Source organism: Meles meles, chromosome 5, assembly GCF_922984935.1.
Source record: "Meles meles chromosome 5, mMelMel3.1 paternal haplotype, whole genome shotgun sequence".
Taxonomy (NCBI): Eukaryota; Metazoa; Chordata; class Mammalia; order Carnivora; family Mustelidae; genus Meles; species Meles meles.
The window spans coordinates 14,942,995-14,963,303 of NC_060070.1; the positions used below are offsets into that span (position 1 = coordinate 14,942,995).

Genomic DNA, 20,309 nt, shown 5'->3' on the forward strand with positions numbered 1-20,309 from the left:
ACCTTCTTTGGCACATAATCAGTTCTCAATACATTTCTTATTATATGAACTTAAGAGTATTTATTTAGCTGCTGGTTATGCTGTAATTCAGTTGAACATAGACCCGTTGTGTGTAGGCTCTTTCCAGTTTTACCTATTGTAAGATTAGTCAAATCATATATTCATGTATTTTTTTGTTTGAGAGAAATTTAAAATAATGTGTCAGCTTTATTACATCTCTATTTTCAACAAGCTTTTCTGATGATTCTAATGCAAAAGAAATTTTACAAGTAATGACAATAATAAGTTATTAATGAAATGATTTTTTAAAATAAGGTATTTACAGTCTCCTTGTCTTAAGAATTAATTTTTGAATTCACTAATACTGTTCCTAATCACACTATGAAATCCTTGTGGAGTTTTAAAATGACATGATTGACTTGGATTTTTTTTTAATATGAATTATTTGCCATCATTGAGAAAATCCAAAGATGTAACCAAAAAATTTGAATTTCTGCTTTCACTCAAGAAACACGTACCATGCTTCCTGTAGGGAATCACGTGCATGAAACCTTGTGGTGGTGCTCTGTCCCTACCACTCCTTACACTTTCCCAGACATTGAGGTAAAGTATCTATTGCCATTTACCCTCTTCTGCCATTGTTTTGTTCTAATCCTTGGTCAATTTCCGTTATTTACATTATCTGCCTAGCCCCATAGGCATATTATGTAAGAAGCTTAAACTCTGGGTTCACATTAGAATCATCGGAGAAGCATTTAAAAAATACTGATCTTTTTTTTTTTTTTTAAGGTGACTTGGAAAGTTAAGGCGGGGATTTTCTTTCTTTTTTTTTTGTTTTTAGGTTAGTTTTTTTTTTTTTTTTTTTTTTTTTTTTTTTGACAGAGAAAGAGAGAGCACAAGCAGGCAGAGTAGCAGGCAGAGGGAGAGGGAGAAGCAGGCTCCCTGGGAGCCTGATGTGGGGCTCAATCCCAGGACCCTGGAATCATGACCTGAGCTGACGACAGTTGCTTAGCCAACTGAGCCACCCAGGCGCCCCTAAAAGATACTGATCTTGAGACTCATTTCCAGAAACTCTCATTTATTGCTCTGGGATGTGGCTAAAGTATGGGTATTTTTTTTCTTTATAAGTCGCAGTGATTCTGATGCACAACCAGGACCAAGAAGAACCTGGTTCTTTTGCGTTGTATCCTCATGACTTTACTCGGTGGTGATCTATGTTACATTTTACTTGATTCATTAGGAGAAGTTAAGCGAGCAGCTTGAGGAACAGAGACAGGAACAGGCTCTGCAGAGGTATCGCTGTGAGGCCGACGAGCTGGACCACTGGCTCTTGAGCACGAAGGCTACTCTGGACACGGCACTGGGCACAGCCATGGAGCCTATGGACATGGAGGCCCAGCTGGTGGACTGCCAGGTACAAAAATGGTCTTGAAGGAATATGCCAACATCAGAAAGTATATTGTTTAACTACAGAAAACATAATAGTAAAAAGACTTGGTATGGATATATGATTTTTCACAATCCATATGTTTTATATAATTAGCAAGTAGAAAGCAACACCTTATGAAAGCCTAAATGATATCCAAAATTGGATTTAGTCTTTTGAAAAATTTTACCGGTGGTATTTACTCTTTAGAAAATCTTCAGCTTCCTAAAAAAGACATTTTTAAAAAAGACCATAAATACCAAAAACACTTATGGTATCTATATTTAGTGGCTAGAAAGGACTACAAACCCAATGAAAAGAATTACTGTCAGTGAATCAGACTGTGGATAAACACAACAGGACGTGTCTCTAGGTGCTCTGTTGTAATTTTGGTTCTAACTCTGATATATTGTTTGGACAACTTGGAAAAACTGTCAGTTACAAAGAGATAGACTAAACATAGGAAGGTTGTCTTTTGGAGCAGAAAATTACCTTCCTCTGATGTGAAGTCGCTCGGAATTAATGTAAGGACTAATGATATTAAGGGTTTTTTTTGGTTTTTTTTTTTTAAGATTTTATTTATTTGACAGACAGAGATCACAAGTAGGCAGAGAGGCAGGCAGAGAGAGGAACAGAAGCAGGCTCCCCGCTGAGTGGAGAGCCTGATGCGGGGCTCGATCCCAGGACCCTGGGATCATGACCTGAGCCGAAGACAGAGGCTTTAACCCACTAAGCCACCCAGGCGCTCCGATATTAAGGTTTTTATTGTAATATTTTTTATCTCTTCATTATGGAAACTTTAAGACACATGTATTAGTATAGAGAATAAATAATGAACTCCCAGGTACCAGTCACCGAATTTCAGTGTTTAGCAACATAACAGACTTCACACGTGGGTGACGTATATCTAGAAGCACTTTCTTTTAACAAACTAACCCGTATCTAGAAAGATTTACCTAATCCACAGTAGTTAAGTATCAGTATGCATGACTTCATATGGCTCCTATTTAGAATCAGGAAATGTGCAAAAACCATTAATGAACAAACACTATCTTTTTTCTTAATATGTAGTATGCTATTTTGATCGTTCCTTTTATGATTTGGGATTTATTGTAATAGTGATCATTATAACTTGGATTTTTAAACTCTCTAGCCAACTTATCTATGTGTATCCAAAGCATTGTTATTCTCTGCCTGGATGGTAGAGAGTAGAGAGCCATGTGTGAATGTTTTCTGTTCTTTATATCATCCTTTCTTGCTGGAAAGAAATGTCTATTTTTTGCGTTGCCTGCTAGTGCTTAAAATGAGCACATGTACTAACGAGCGTTCCCAAATTATGTTTTACCATTACTCCCACCTCTCTCTTTTGGATGTCTCTATTTTTATAGCGATACATAAATTCCACAATTCAGATAATACATTTCAGGGTTTTTATGAAGTATTGAAATGGTATTTTGACAACATTTTTAGAAACTAGAAGCATATGGAATCACACAAATGTACAGCAATTCCTCAGTCCATTCAAATGTAGTATTTAAGCCAGTCATGCAATTAGAGCTGTGGCTATTACTAGGGTCTCATGACTTTTGGGGCCCTGGACACTTGGCCTCTATGGGCGTCTTCCTCTATAAAACAACAAAAATTATATTTTTATTTTATAACTGCTTTGGTACAAGAGTAATATGATCCAGGGTGGATTTATTAATACATGTTCATTACTATATTCATTTTTTCTTCTGATTTTAGAAGAAATTAAAAATTAAGCTTTTTATTGGCCCTCTGGGAGTATCATGAGCTCTCAGCACTGTGCCAGCTGTGCCTAATGGAAAAGTCTGTTCGGCACAGAATTATATTAGATTCCCAAAAATAATCTTCAGAAAATCATCCATTAAGCCCCATTTCGCTAAACATTTCACACCTCCATTTAGTTCACGTTTTTTGGTTCCAACATATATTCTTGCAAGTTGATAGTAGTTTTTCTGATTTAAAATATCTTTTCTCATTAATAAATTACTTTGACTAAATATACGTTAGCACATTTTAAAAAGTTCAGAGTTAAAGAATATAAGAACAGAATAATTTCTGCAGGAAATAAAATGTTATTATTTGTTTAGCTGAGATGTTTTTATTTTGTTCTTTTTTTCGTTTTTGTTTTAAATCTTACCTTGGAAGAAGGAAGACTAGTTTGCTCCTTCTCTAAATTTAGCCTCTATTTCAGAAGAACAGGCAGCCCTAAAGTGTTGTCACAGAAAGTGAAAGTAAAATGCTTAGGAAAACTTTTGGAAATGCAAGGTTAAAAATATATAAAAAAAAAAAATTAAAATTAAGAAATGAGAGCAGCAATCTAAAAAGAAAAGCAGTGTCTTGAAAGAGAGAATCATGGGCGCCTGGGTGGCTCAGTGGGTTGAGCCTCTGTCTTAGGCTCAGGTCATGATCTCAGGGTCCTGGGATCCAGCCCCACATCCTCTCTGCTCAGCAGGGAGCCTGCTTTCCCCACTCTCTGCCTGCCTCTCTGCCTCCTTGTGATCTCTGTCTGTCAAATAAATAATTAAAATCTCTAGAAAAAGAAAAAAAGAAAGAATCATCTTTAAGTTGACACTAAAGGGTTGATCCTATGATGTCTTTACTCTTATCAGTCATAAGCATTAGAAGCTACCACCAAAATGCTAAAACAATCATAATAATGGGATTCCACAAAGGCGTGGTCTTTTCTCCTTGTACATTGGCTAGATGAAATCTGCTTTCCGTGTGCTTTTCCAGTATGTTTTCCATTGTAATAAATCTAATCTTAAAGAAGAGACAAAAATTAGGAAGCTCAAGGAATTTTTAAAAATCTATAACCTCTCTTCAGATCTCTCAGAGAAGTAGGAAAAAACCCCGAAGGCATACTCTGCCGGTGAAAGACTAAGGAAGTGTTGTGTTTCGATGTGAGAAAGGATCTTTGCGGAGACCTGCAGGGCCTGTGAATGTCCTCCTCATTTCTGTTGCTCCAGAACATGCTGGTGGAAATCGAGCAGAAGGTGGTGGCCTTATCGGAACTCTCAGTCCACAATGAGAACCTGCTCCTGGAGGGCAAGGCTCATACCAAGGAGGAGGCTGAGCAGCTGGCCATAAAGCTGAGGACACTCAAGGGGAGCCTCCTGGAGCTGCAGAGAGCGCTGCACGACAAACAGCTCAACATCCAGGTGAGGCCAGCCCCGCAACACTGCTCAATCCTAGGGCATCCCTGCCGGGCCTCTTCTGTGCCTAGTGTCCCCAAACGAAGATTTGGGGAAGGACACATACTTCCGCTTGGATCTGCTTTACACACACTTTGGCATTGATTTTCGGATAGGTTTTGTAAGGACTGTGTGAATCCATAGACCTGAAGACAGCGATACAGGAAAAGGAAAGAAAATGAAAATAAATACCCACATTTAGCAAATATACTGTTTTAAAGTATTTAAACATAGGTCATCGGTTAAGATACTCTATAACATTTTAATATTTTTCTTGTATTCTCCTGTATTCTGTTTTTCAGATATACTTAGGCTTTTTAATTTAGGGCTCATACCTTACATTGTCATATATTCTAAGTGAATTGAACCTTCTTACTCTCACGTGATGACCTTATAATTCCCAAATAGTGATTTTCTGTTTTATGTTTTTGGAGCTTTTGATTTCAGGAGTTTTGGGGGGTAATATTTGCTTGATGTATCCTTTAAATTTCCTTGGTTTTACCCTTTCTGTGTCCTTCTGTTTAGGTTTGCTTCTTAAAAAAAATTGGCTGTACTTTGTTGATTTTAAACATTTATCTAATCAGAAAATCTCTGACTTTGAAAGGACAGGGTTAGTCCATTAAAGTTGACGGGGATTACTGATCTGTGTAGACTTCTGTTATCTCACTTTTCGTTTTTTTATTTTTTTATTTTCCTCCTTCGATTCCTTTTTTTCTCCTTTTTAACCTTTATTTTTAAGTGGTTGAATGCTTTTTTCCCCCAATATCTATTCTTTACCACTCATACCTAACAAATTCTAAGTTTATTTCTTAATCTTCTTCTAGGTCAATATAAGAATCTCAGAACACGTTCACCCAGATTTCTCCTCACATAACTTTCATTCTGATACTGTCCAGTATTTTAATTTTGTTCTTTTTTAATCTATAAAAATTAGAAATTACTATTATTTTCCTATGCAAAAATTAAGGGGACATTTATTGAGAAGCAACTATGTGTCAGCTACTCTTTTATATAACAGAGTGAAGGAGGGTGGAAAATAACTATATTTGATGCCTGTGTTTATGTCTATACATTCCTAACCTCAGAGGATTGTGGTTGGGCGAAACAGACAATAAATAAAATTAAAACCCATTATTATATATTAAGTTAGGAGATGATAAGAGCTGTAGGTGAGATACCATAAGGTGAGTAGATGGAGAAAGGCAGTCTAGGTAGATCAGCGGTTCTAAACAGGGTGTCCAAGGAAGCCTCCCTAAGGTCACATTTGAAGGAGAAAACTTTGCAGATATGAAGGAGAGAGTTCTACACAAAGGGGAAAGCAAGTGCAAAGGCCCCCAGGTAGGATCATCCCTAATCTTTTCAAGAAGGCCACTGTGGCTAGAGTGGAGTGAGCAAGGAGAGAGTGGTGTCCGTTAAAGCCCAACACAGGTAATGGGACATGGTGCAAAGGATCTTACAGGCATTGTAGGCACTTTGGTTTTTACCCTGAGGGAAATAAGAAACCACTGGAGTATCTGGGAATGACAAGATCAAAAGGAGTGACAAGATCAGCCTTTATCCACTGTTGGGGACCAGCGTAGAAGCTCAGACACCAGTTAGAGGGCAGAGTGCAGAGGTTGAGGTGATGAGAACTTCCTAGATTCTGTAAAGGTGAAAACTATCTGAGGAACAGATGTGCGGGGACAGAAAGAGTAGTTAAGTCAATAGTCTAATTTCATAAAGGTGAAGTCTGAGATGCCTATTCCGTGTCACTTCGTGGCTGGAATTCAGGGGAGAGACCTAGACTGGAGTCTTCATCCTCTAGATGGTCCTTAAGGCGTGAAGTTTGATAAGATCCCAAGGGATTGAGGAGGGACGAAGACCCAGGTCCCAGAATCAAGTGCTGGAACACTCCAGTGTTAAGGGTTTGGAAGATGTGGAGGAGCCCTCAAAATAGAATGAAAGGGAGAAAGCAGGGAGATGGGAGAAAGATGAAGAGTTTGGTTCCTGGAAGCTACTTGCAGGTCAGTGGGGCAAGAGGAGGCTTGGGAGCTGACCACTAGACCTCACGACATGAAGGTCTTTGGTGACGTCAGCAGCAGCTGTTCCAGCTGAGTAGAGAAGGCTGAGGTACTCGGAATGAAAAGTGAGGATGAGGGGAGACAGGTTGGAGAGGAGAGTATGAGTGACTCGGGAATTTCCCTATGAAGAGTGGCAGAGAAATGATAAGCTTGAGAAACATTTTAAGATCAGAAGAGTAATGGCATGCCTATATGGGGATGAAAGTATGTAGAAGAAAATAGAAGAAAGAATGATGAAAAAGAAGCTGATGAAAAATGTGTAGGCGGGAGAAGATAGGGCCAAAGGGCAGGGTGTGGTCTTAGAACTCAGGTACCAGGGAAACCTCTTATCTGAGTCAGATGCTTGCTGGGCCCAGGACACCAATATTGTGGTGGAAACTTGACGGACATACACTCTGACTGCTTCTGTTTTCCCGGTGTAATGACGATTTTGTTCAGACTAAACTATGTATTTTCAGTTCTTTTTGCTAATCATGTAATTATGTGGTCTGGAACATCAAACCTGATCAAGAGAAAACTGTTAGAAGAAATGGAAGAATTTAGTAAGATGACTGGCTTATTAAAAATAAATAAAGTGGAGAATCCAGGGGCACCTGGGTGGGCTCAGTTGGCTAAGCATCCAGCTCTTGATTTCAGCTCGGGGCATAATCTCAGGGTGCTGGAATCCAGCTCCATGTTGGGCTCTGTGCTCGGTGGGGAGTCCATTTGAGGATTCTTTTTCTCCTCCCTCCCTCTGCTCGCTCTTTCTCTCTCTCTCAAATAAATAAATGAATCTTTTTTTTAAAAAATGGAGAATCCATAACTCTGCCATGTACAAACAAAAAATAACTTAGAGAAATAAGAATTTTCCATCTGTAATACCAACAAAATATGAAATATTTGAATTCTCAACAAATAACATTTTAAAACATGGGTAGAAAAATGTGGAAAAAACGGAAAGATAAACTTTATTCTTAGGGAGGAAGGCAACATTTTAAATAAAAGATTTTTTTTTTCTGTACTAACATATAAATTTAAGTTATTTGGAATGTAACACAATGATATAAAATGTGACAAAATTATTCCAGGTTTATCTGGAACAAAATAAATGTAGAAAAACCATAATATTCTGAAAGTGAAGAGTTATGAGGGGCTAATTTAATTTTACCATATATTAAAATATAATATTACATAACTAGAATAGTTTGGCATTGGCACAAGAAATGAATGAACAAAAAAAATCACAGAATAAATATTTCAGAAAGAGACCCTAGTATTTAAGGGAAATTGATTAATTGTTAAGGTAACATTTCAGATCAGTGGATAAAACAATAATAAAGTAATAGGCAAACCATTTGAAATATGATAAGCTAGATTTCCTGTTCCATTCTTTATAGAAAGAAAGCATCACAGATGAACCAAATATTTAAATATGAAAACTTAAACCTGAACAGTTCTGGATATATGAGTATTTAAAAAAAAATGTTAAGATGGGAAGGATCTTTGCCAGTAAGCTCCACACCCAGAATTTTAGTTTCTTTAAAACTACTACACAAAGATGAAAAAGTTCTATATGACCAAAAAACTACTACACAAAAATGAAAAAGTTCTTTTTAAAAAATTTAAAAAATTTTTAAATTAACATATAATATATTATTAGCCCCAGGGCTACAGGTCTGTGAATCTCCAGGTTTACACACTTCACAGCACTCACTGTAGCACATACCCTCCCCAATGTCCATAACCCCACCACCCCCTTTTTTTTTTTTAAAGATTTTATTTATTTATTTGACAGAGAGCTCACAAGTAGGCAGAGAGGCAGGCAGAGAAAGAGAAGCGGGGGAATGGGGGAGGTAGCAGGCTCCCTGCTGAACAGAGAGCGGGATGCCCTGAGATCCTGACCTGAGCCGAAGGCAGAGGCTTAACCCACTGAGCCACCCAGGCGCTCCCAAAATGAAAAAGTTCTATGTGACCAAAAACATAGTAACCAAATGAAAAGACAGGGAAATAGGGAAGAAACTGTATAATTCACATAACAAGGAATTAATTCCCGTAATTTCCACACATCTTTTGTAAATCAATATGAAATGGTCACCTAATAGAGGTATAGACAAAAGATGAAGAGATGATTCAGATGAAGAGACATACAAATGGCCAGTGAACAGTGAACGTATGAAAAGATATTTTCACTCACTATTGGTTAAATAAATGGAAACAAAGGCAAAATACTGCTTTTTTACTTTAAATTTACACATTTAAAATGTACACGCAATCTGACTTTACGAATTAAAGCAAAAAGGAAAATGTTAAAAATACTAAAATTAGGGAGTTTGGAATACAATTGGACAAATGAACATGATTTTCTGAGACGAAAAGTTGATAGTAATTTACTTGGTTTTACAAAAAAAGTATTATCAATCTAATATAGAATTTTTTTTTCCTAATTGTGATATGTGAATGAACCTTATCTCTAAAACCAAATCAAAGGGAAAGACTTCAAGATTCCACATCTGGAATAGTTATTGAGAGAGCTGCAGTTGTTGAAAATTACATCAAAAACGGATGATGTGCTCTATGTTGGCTCATTGAACATCATCATCATCATCATCATAAAAAGAAAGCCGCACTTGGGCCCTACCTCGTAGAGCAGATAGGAAGCAAGGGGGCAGCCTGATACGTTCGCAGGTGGCACTGTCAGGATTAAAAGGAGGTTTGGCCCGGGGGGTGAAGGGGTGAGGGCACAAATTCCAGAGCCTCAGGCCTGTCACAAGCGTATAAATGAGCGAAGCAGACCCAGTCAGGACCTTGGCGGGCTGGTCTCATGTCAAGCAGCTGTTCCTCAGCTTGAGCTATTGTCATACATGAACTTACAGGCAGCCTTGCTAAATCTTCCAGAGAAGGGACATTCGGATTTATATCTAAAAATCCCCCAGTTTTAAAACACTGCCATTTGATTCTAGAACCTTAAAATAATCTGTGTGCCAAACAGAGGTCAGACGAGGTTCTTGGACCGTCACCTTGCAACTGCTCTCCTAAAGTGTCCCCTTCCTGGTGTACCTCTCAAGTTGTTCACTAGGTGACCTGGGGCAAGATCCTGGAACTTGAGGCCAATTAACCCATTTTCTCAAATAAGGATATGAATAGTATTCGACTTTTAAAAAATCCTGAGGATTTTAATGCAAGTAATGCTCACAGGAAGTGCTCAAATAGCAATGACTCTAATAACAACTACCACCAGCTGTTTGCAAACCACATTCTTTGGGGGGAAAGGAACTCCTGACATGTTTGGAAGAATACATCTGAGATGGGTCAGAGCTGGCTGGGCTGAGCTCTGCAGCCGCTCGAGATGCTCACACCCGGTCTGCTGCCCATGGGCACAGAGATCCTTCAGATAGAGTAAAATCCTGACCCTGCCACAAGTGGAAGGATTTCCTGAGCTTACTGTTGTAAAAAGTGTAAATACTGGAAAATAGTGTGTTTCACTGATTCGAAATTGAACCTTGTTTATTTTTAAAGTATCTATAAATTTCCTCATCTTTTGTCTGATGAGTTTCCAACATATAAACTATTGATTTTCTTTTTTTATAATTCGAGTTATTTGAAGAGATTGTTTTTCCAACTGTAGGAATGAAAGGAGCCTTGTTTCCATTATTGTTATCAAAAAAAGGGTCATTTGCCTTCGTGTAAAAAGATTTATAGTTGATCTGAAATTAACTAACATTGATTGGGGAAAAAACTGAATGTAGATGTCAGTGAGGTTGTACCTTTCATTTGGGGTTTGCATGATTCAGGAGATCTGAAGCCCCTTCCTCAGTCTTGTATGGCCATAAGCACACCATTTCTCAGTGCTGCGTGGTCATATCTATCACGGCCATCTTTTTTAACTTAGTTGGACTTCTGTATGTATCAAAGAATAACCAATCCCTTTACGCCCCCGCCCCAAGAGATTTCTTCTCTTTGTGAAGGGACACAGACATATGGGCATGTAATACTATCTCTTGAATTACATGGGATCTTTCCTCATAAAAAGTTTAGGTCATTTTCACACAGTATCATCCTTTGAAGGAGCAGAGTTTGCCCTATATAAACAATGAAATGCTTTATAAAGTAATGTTTTATTTAATGTTTAGCATTTCCAATCCTCACTAATCTTCCAAAGAATGTTCCTGGCAAAAGTGGTTACTTTTCTATTATTTCCAAAATAAACAGCTTTATGTAGCCCCACCCTTGGGGAACTCTGGGGACCAAAACTGCCTTACTTCCTGTTTCCTAGGTAGGAGAGAAAACAGTTACCAGACCTACAAGAAGAGAGTGTAATTATCATTATTCTATTCCTTCAATCAGTGCCTTCTCATCCCCTGAGGAAAGGGAAAGAAATTCAAACTGGATTCTTAATCATTTTTTGTTTCCTGTGGTCCAAGTCTTTCGAAATGACTAAATCAGTCAAAGAAAAATTTACTAGCTGAAAAATGGAACCTAACCACACAGAAAATACATACTAAACATCTGCTTTTGATGCTACTTAATTTTTGATTCTCTAAAGCTGTGGATTCAATTAGTGAAATATGACTCCCCTTAGATTTTAGGTCTTAGATTCTGAATAAGTGTCTGGCATGTAAAAGTAGTTAGCTCTTCTTAAGATCTAACATTTCCATTGTTATTTTTCTAAGCACAAATTCAGTGTGAGGAATTTGGGGGGTGGGGGTAGAAAAAGTTCTCAATCAAACAGTAGTAACCTGTGTAGAAGGGTAAAGTGCTTTCCCTGAGAAGTCACCACGTGAGTCTCTAGGCTGGGCTCTGAAAACAAACCCTTACTGAAGAACAAAGCAGAGGGGAAGTGACCTGATCCCACATGAAGTGGCAGGTCATGGCCATGGCCACCGTTTTGTCAGCAGGGCAGCTCTCACTGGGGACAACTTTCAGCCTTGTACGCTGACTTCCTTGGCGTCATTCTCTGTAGGTCCCCTTTGACCTGCTGTCTCATCCTTTTCAGAAAAGCCAGGATCTTTTAGTTTATGTTGAGTAGATGGTGCATTCTCAGATGGGAGAGAATCTGTTCCGTGCAGAAATGTGTGGGCTTCGGGCTGAACAGTGCCCACTCATCCCATACCTCCTCCTCTCAGGAGAATCAGGCTCATCTGTAAGCAGCATTCCTGGAGGAGTGGGGAGTGTACTGAACTGGGTGTCACAGGTCCCCCATTGGGAAGGTCCTGTGAAATGCAAATGGCGCACTTTAAACCCATGGCGTCCCCATTGTCTTCTATAAGCCGCCATGTTCTCTTGAAGGGAAGCTGGATCATCTTAAAGGATGGGAAGTCGCCTGTGAGCTAAGGTGGCTCTGAATCTGGGAGAGGATTATGTATAATATTACCTCTGAGTTTCACGGTTTCCTTCAGTTCACTGTACTTCAAGCATTGATATCAACACGGCAAAGTCCAGGATCTCTACGTTACCTCAGACATTTTGCAACTTAATCATGAGACTCTAATGAGTGAGACAGAAGGGTCAATAGACCCCATTTATCTCCCTGAATAGTTAGTGTAAAAATCTGAAAATGAGAGGAAGAGAAGGGTCTTCGTGGGCGATCAGGCTGGATCACCTGCAGCGGCGGGCTCTCATTCCATCATCAGATTTAGCAATGAAGAACCAAAAGACTGGAGAAGAGCAGCCTTGGGGCTCGGGAGCAGGACCCCTCCTCCATAGAAGTTACCTGTAAACTGTCCCTCTCCTCTGCCCTGTGGTACAGCCACACTGGTCCCATCACTGCTGCTGCTCTCTCTGAGATGCCCAATTTCTCTCCCTTCACGGTCTTTGGTCCAGCTCTTCCCTCTGCCTGGGCGGGGGGCCCTACACCTACAGCTGTGCCAGGCAAGTGGTTTCTCATCACCCGGTGCTCAGTGCACTTGTCTTCTCTCAAGAGACTTTCTCTGCCCAGCCTGAGAAAGCTTTCCATCCCATTATCTAGTTTATGGTCTTTTTTTTTCTTTTTTTAAAGATTTTATTTATTTATTTGACAGAGAGAGATCACAAGTAGGCAGAGAGGCAAGCAGAGAGAGTGAGAGGGAAGCAGGCTCCCCGCCGAGCAGAGAGCCCGATGCGGGACTCGATCCCAGGACCCTGAGATCATGACCCGAGCCGAAGGCAGTGGCCTAAACCACTGAACCACCCAGGCGCCCCTAGTTTATGGTCTTTGTAGCTCTTAGCTTATCTTCTCGGTTTACGGTCTGCCTCCCCAGCAGGGCCCCCATCTGGCTTCTTGGCGGAATATGCCTAGAACAGCGGCTGACACACAATGCATGCTTATTTAATAAGTGTTTAGTGAATTAGTCGTCTTAAGACTGTAGATTTTACCTTTTTGACATATATATACGCACATGTGACTAGAAGGGCTCTCATTCTGAGCTAATTGCATTCTGATACACAGTATGAAAGGGCCTTTCAAATTCCATCAGGATAATCTTGCAGGATTGCAAGATTGCCTGGGCAACAAGTAATTTCTCTTGTCTTTCTCCTTTACCCAGACAGCATCCACGCCAGCAGTGGCCACAGCTGGCAGTGGGGTCTGGTCTGGGTGGTGATGGTGTGGGAAGTGAGATCTAGAGTATATTCGCATGGAAAAAGTTCTGGAATATCTGGTGACCACATCAGTCAGCTAAAAAAGCCCAACCTCTGAGTAGATAGTTTCCCCCTCAAATATTTGAGTATAATCATCTATTTATTGTTCTCCTTTCTGCAAATACCATAAATTCAATGGATTTTGTTACCTTTTTTTTTTTTTTTTTTAAGTCTGGTTTCATGTCCAAATGGATCTACTTTGGTATCATTCTACAGACCACACCAAAGTCCCCTTCACTCCATTTGGTTAAGGTTTCTCTGTGGATAGTATGACTCTTGATTTCGGCCTCATTAAAAGCAGGGCACAGCGCAAGAGAAGGAGGAGAGCCATGCTGACCTAACTGCCAGCCAGAGCCCCGGGGTCCAGGACTGGCTGGCCCAAGCCCGGACCACGTGGGCCCACCAGCGACAGAGCAGCCTCCAGCAACAAAAGGTAAACCACTTCTGACCGCTCCGTCGCCTGCAGACCTGCTGCACAAACACCTTAAGAGACATGTTTTCGGTGGACAAGGGACTTCTGTACTAAATACAGAGTGCCCGTTATCTTCCCTTTGGACAGACACAAGGCCTGGCTGACTGCTTCGGTGTACTTTCTTCTGACCCCTGGAATGACTGGTCATTTTAAAGCCCGATCTTTAAGAAAAGGTGGTGTTTGGGTGCCTGGGTGGCTCAGTGGGTTAAAACCTCTGCCTTCAGCTCAGGTCATGATCCCAGGGTCCTGGGATCGAGACCTGCATCGGGCTCTCTGCTTAGTAGGGAGCCTGGTTCCTTCTCTCTCTGTCTGCCTCTCTGCCTGCTTGTGATCTCTGTCTGTCAAATAAATAAATAAAATCTTTAAAAAAAAAAAAAAGGTGGTGTTCAGGTTTACAAATAGCATCGCTCCATTATAATCTGCCTGATGAAGGTTACCAACTCTGTTCCCAGATTAGCCCCAATTTGAGCCTATTTTAGAGAATGAGTAATCTCAGAAAGGCCTTTGAGAATTGGTAAAAATAAACAAATAAAATAAACCTGAGTTACATGTTTTTTAAAAAACTTACTAAAAATGCAATTTATTTCTCACTTTTAAGTGGATACCATCACAGGATAGGATTAAAAATTATTACCTAGTGAAACAAATGAGCTTTGATGAGTAAGAATGATTTCTCATTGACACCGTAGCATTATGTATGGGGCATATGAAAATATTTCCTCTTCTCAAACGCAAAAGGCATTTTTCACAAGTAGTAAAGAAGTAAAACCCCATCTGTTGATTGTCTAATTTACGAAGTAAGTGGGGGATTCAAGGAAGCTGCTGCCCTTCAGGATTTATCTCAGCAGCAACAGGCAGTATTGATTTTGAAAAGTGAAAGTGCATTGTGTACCACTTGAGGGCACCATTGCCTAGCAGAATTCTTTCTTTTTTCCATTAATTTTTTCCAAGATTTTTCAGAGATACCTTTTATAAAAGCCAAAGAAAGGTATAGAATACTTTGGAGACGTGATTGTGCATTTACCTAAATCACACCTGATATATAAAATCTGAATTTAGGAACTTATTACAGGCGTTCTCTGAGAATTTTCTAGACATAAAACCATGATTGTAGGTAATAAGCAAAGTAACACATGTTTTCATTTCTGCTTTTCCTTGAGCAGGAGTTGGAACAGGAATTAGCCGAGCAGAAGAGCCTCCTGCGGTCAGTAGCCAGTCGTGGGGAGGAAATTCTCACCCAACACTCAGCTGCAGAGACCTCTGGCGGTGCTGGGTATGTTTCAACAACAATTTCTCCCAACTTGCCCAGATTTGAAGAAATGTAAACATCTCACTCGAAATTTTATTTTAAACATCTGCAAGAACTTAATCATTTTGTTTTCACTTTGTGATATTAAATTTACTTGCATTTTGAACATTTGTTGTGCAACATGAGGATAGCTCGTAATTATGAAGGCTGGTGACTGACTTGTTTGCCCTCTTCCCAGTGCGCTGAGCATATCTGTCCAAAGAAGATGCTTCTGAGTTTGTTTTTTAGAATCAAATAAGAAATGCATTCTGAACACATTCCTGTGTGTTTCTGAGTGATTATATCTAACTGCAAAGTATTTTCCCTGCAAAATGAGCTTATCTATCTCTAACATCACTCGGAAAAATAAATGTGTGTGCCCACTAAGCGTCTTCGTTTCTCTTGATGTCTGTCTATAATTTCTACATGTAAAGTCATTGAGTTGCAAGAGCTGGTTTGGAATGGAAACTGAAGGCCTTGGACACAGCCGAGCACAAGTGTTAGAAATGAAGGAAATTGGAGAATTTTCAGGTTGGATATTCTGACTTAAAAGGCAGGACAGAAAAGAAACCACAGCAGGGTTGCAGTATCCTTGTATTTTGAGTCAGGTCTGGGTTTTATTCCATTTCTCCAACAGTCGTCGTGAAAAAGGAATCAGCTCTGAGCCTTTGTGTGCTCACCTCTTGGATGACAGAGATAACCGACCGCTTCCATCTCAGAAGGGTTTAGAAGTGGTGGATGCAGCTGAGAGGCTATGGAGGAGAACCTTAAACTCCAAAATATTTTTTAAAAAAAGTTTCAGTGAAACCGCTTGTGCCTTGTAAAGATTTTGATTTAGTGGTATCCTTCGGCAACCGGCATTCGGCAATAGCTCGAACGCCGCTGACTCCAGCGTTATCAATGCTGAACATTTATTTACTGGAGGAAATAACCAAAGGAGGAAATAGATGCTATGGAGACGACTTTTGAAATATTATTTATAATACCAAGTAATAGAAAAGGTAGAAATGCCTGCTAGTGTAAAAAAGCCTAAGGAAAATTTTATGCATATATAATCTTAGCAAAAAAATTATATAACAATATCAGAAACTGTATATGTGGTACTAAGTAAAAGTGTGATATAAAATTGTAGGTATAGTATATGCGTGGATAAGAACCATTTTTGCTATTAGATTATTTATCAAAGCTAACTTTTGGGGCACCTGGGTGGCTCAGTCATTTAAGTGTCTTATCTTCGGCTCAGGTCATGATCTCAGGGTCCTGGGATCGAACCCCTCATCGGGCTCCCTGCTCAGCCAGGCTGTCTGCTTCTCTCTCTCTCCCTGCTAGTGCTCTCTCTCGCTCACTCTCTCTCACATAAATAAACAAAATCTTTAAAAAGGGAAAAAAAAGCTAACTTTGGAGAGGAGAGATTTGGAGACTTTTATTTTTTGCACTTTAATCAATGCTCCTGAAATGTTACTGACATATAACATCAGTGTTGACTATATGTATATAATGTCTACATTTAAGAATTGCAAGTGCAAAATGATAGAAACCAAACCATGAAATAATGGAAATAGACATATTATGGCAAAATATATAGGAATTAGGATGTCATTCAAGAAAAGAAAAATGAAACAAAAAGACAGTAGAAATATTGATAAAATTAATAGCTATCAATTTAAAAGGATACAAATGAAAACTATTGTGACATGGGTAGTCAGGAATTCCATTAAAATAATCTTGAAACTGTAAAAATTGTGTTAAAATGTAAAAGAGTTTTCAAAATCCTGATGGCCCGTCATGCTTACAAATACAGATAAGGCCATAAATATGTGTTTCTGTATAAAGGCAACATGAGAAATGCTGTTTCTTCCACGCTGACTCTGAATCAAGACCTGCCTTCGCTTTTCCTTTTCTATTTTGTCTCTAATTCTTCTAGAACATTTATTCATCCTTCACAATTTTCTGAATATTTTTGCCAAACTCTATTTTTACAAAGAACCCATTCACACATTGCCTTCTCATCATATGAATAGTCACAAAAAGCAACAGTAGGAATCTTCTGCAACTTTCTTGCCATGATATTTTTCTTTCCTTGGCCTTTAGCTTTGGAAAGGACCCAGATGAAAGACAAACAACTATAAATTGCTGTTTCAAATACAAAAATATTTTAAAGAGGAATTCGCAGTGCACTGCTGCGTTTCTACACAGGATTCACTTTAAAGACCACTTGATAAATTTCACAAATTTTTAAATTTTTATACAAAATCTTTAGAAAAGTCACCTATAAATCAATTTGATTATAATTTGGTCATTCCTTTCAAGCATCTGCATAAATAAGCCAAACAAAAAAACATAAAATAAGCCATATCTAGAACCCCAAAGAATATCATATATTTTAAAAAGATCAGAATAACATTGCTAGGAGAAAAACCCTTGTATTCAGATTTTAACTTATCGGCTGATTTCTAAGACTATCAAATATATGAAATAGTTTGTGTAAGAAAACCTCTGTGAGAGGAGCATGATTTGTTTCCAGTGTACAAATTTAAAAAGAATAAGTAATATGTGATGTATAGAACTGTTGAAGGATAGATAAGGAAACTCAGCTGGACATTAATTGATATAAACATCAAAGGGAAAGAATAGGGGTGCCTGGATGGCTCAGTGGGTTAAAGCCTCTGCCTTCGGCTCAGATCATGATCCCAGGGTCCTGGGATCGAGCCCCGCATCGGGCTCTCTGCTCGGCAGGGAGCCTGCTTCCTCCTCTCTCTCTGCCTGCCTCACTGCCTAGTTGTGATTTCTCTCTGTCAAGTAAATAAAATATTTAAAAAAAAAAGGAAAGAATATTTTTCATGGGATATAAAAGCTTTTGTTCTCATTTAAGACTGATTTGCTGCTGGCATTTTACATGTGTCAGTGATAAAGTTTATCCCCTGGTTTTATACTAGATTGTTATACAAACATAAATGAATTAAAAAGGATGTGCTACCATCCACCATTACAAAGGACATCACAATAAAGAAATTTAATTTCATTAAGACTTTAAAACTTTTAATTTGAAACTATTTTTTTAAAAACACACAGAAAATGCCAGAGACTACTGTGACAAATTAAATTAGAAGTCCCAACATGATTTTAGCACTCTTTCACCCAATATTACTTTTTTTTTAAATTTTATTTTATTTCATTTTTTTTTCAGTGATCCAAAATTCATTGTTTATGCACCATACCCAGGGCTCCATGCAATATGTGCTCTCCTTAATACCCACTACCGGAGTCACCTAACCCCCCAACCCCTCCCCTCCAAAACCCTCAGTTTGTTTCTCAGAGTCCACAGTCTCTCATAGTTTGTCTCCCCCTCTGATTTCCCTCAACTCACTTCTCTCCATCACCCAATGTCCTCTGTGTTATTCCTTATGCTCCACAAATAAGTGAAACCATATGATAATTGACTCTCTCTGCTTGACTTATTTCACTCAGCATAATCTCCTCCAGTCCCGTCCATGTTGATACAAAAGTTGGGTATTCATCCTTTCTGATGGAGGCATAACATTCCATTGTATATATATGGACCATATCTTCTTTATCCATTCGTCTGTTGAAGGGTATCTTGGTTCTTTCCACAGTTGGATGACTGTGGCCATTGCTGCTATGAACATTGGGGTACAGATGGCCCTTCTTTTCACTACATCTGTATCTTTGGGGTAAATACTCAGTAGTGCAATTGCAGGGTCATAGGGTAGCTCTATTCTTAATTTCTTAAGGAATCTCCACACAGTTTTCCAAAGTGGCTTCACCAACTTCATTCCCACAAACAGTGTAAGAGGGTTCCCCTTTCTCCACATCCTCTCCAACACTTGTTTGCTGTCTTGTTGATTTTGGCCATTCTAAGTGGTGTAAGGTGGTATATCAGTGTGTTTTCGATTTGAATCTCCCTGATAGCTAATGATGATGAACATTTTTTTCATGTGCCTGTTACCTATTTGCATGTCTTCTTTGGAGAAGTGTGTGTTCATGTCTTCTGCCCATTTTTTGGTGTGATTATCTGTTTGTGTGTGTTGAGTTTGAGAAGTTTTTATCGATCCTGGATATCAGCCCTTTGTCTCTAGTGTCATTTGCGAATATCTTCCCCCATTCCGTGGGCTGCCTCTTTGTTTTGTTGACTGTTTCCTTTGCTGTGCAGAAGCTTTTGATCTTGATGAAGCCCCAAAATATCATTTTCACTTTTGTTTCCTTTGCCTTTGGAGACATGTCTTGAAAGAAGTTGCTGTGGCCAATGTCGAAGAGGTTACTGCCTATGTTCTCCTCTAGGATTTTGATAGATTCCTTCCCCACTTTAAGGTCTTTTATCCATTTTGAGTTTATCTTTGTGTATGGTGTAAGAGAATGGTTGAGTTTCATTCTTCTACACGTAGCTGTCCAATTTTCCCAGCACCTTTTATTGAAGAGACTGTCTTTTTTCCACTGTATATTTTTTCCTGCTTTGTCGAAGATTATTTGACCATAGAGTTGAGGGTCTATATCTGGGCTCTCTACTCTGTTCCACTGGTCTATGTGTCTGTTTTTGTGCCAGTACCATACTGTCTTGGTGATCACGGCTTTTTAGTAAAGCTTGAAATCAGGCAACGTGATGCCCCCAGTTTTGTTTTTCTTTTTCAACATTTCCTTAGCAATTCGGGGTCTTTTCTGGTTCCATACAAATTTGGGGATTATTTGTTCCAGCTCTCTGAAATATCCCAGTAGAATTCTGATCAAGATGGCATTGAAAGTACATTGCTCTAGGCAGTACAGACATTTTAACAATGTTTATTCTTCCGATCCATGAGCATGGAATGCTCTTCTATCTTTTTGTGTCTTTTTCCGTTTCTTTCATGAGTGTTCTGTAGTTCCTCGAGTACAGATCCTTTACCTCTTTGGTTAGGTTTATTTCAAGGTATCTTATGGTTCTTGGTGCTGTAGTAAATGGAATTGATTCTCTAATTTCCCTTTCTACATTTGCATTGTTGGTGTGTAAGAAAGCAACTCATTTCTGTACATTGACCACTATTCCTTTTTAAAACCAATCCATGTTAATACATATGAATTGAGTTCTTTCATTTTAACTGCTTACTTGTATTTTATCTTGTGACAATAACTTGTTCACCCATTTTTTTTTAATTGATGGGCATTTACCTTGCCCCCCCCCTTTTTTTTTCCGCTATTACCAGCGTTGCTGACATTAACCTTCCTGTGTCTCTCTAACTGAGCAGGTTGGGAGATTCTC

General features: G+C 39.0%; 1 protein-coding gene across 13 annotated transcripts in view; it reads left to right on the forward strand.

Moving 5' to 3' along the window:
* SYNE1 (spectrin repeat containing nuclear envelope protein 1) overlaps window positions 1-20,309 on the forward strand; it is a 469,526-nt gene that overhangs the window by 320,509 nt on the left and 128,708 nt on the right. For 9 of the 13 annotated variants that reach the window (XM_046005238.1, XM_046005239.1, XM_046005240.1 and 6 more), the window contains 4 exons: window positions 1,241-1,414; window positions 4,420-4,611; window positions 13,597-13,731; window positions 14,934-15,043. In XM_046005238.1, coding sequence (XP_045861194.1) covers window positions 1,241-1,414; window positions 4,420-4,611; window positions 13,597-13,731; window positions 14,934-15,043 — 611 coding nt within the window. Of the gene's footprint in view, window positions 1-1,240; window positions 1,415-4,419; window positions 4,612-13,596; window positions 13,732-14,933; window positions 15,044-20,309 lie in introns of those variants that run through there. The other 4 variants (XM_046005230.1, XM_046005236.1, XM_046005237.1 and 1 more) reach the window with 2 other exon arrangements.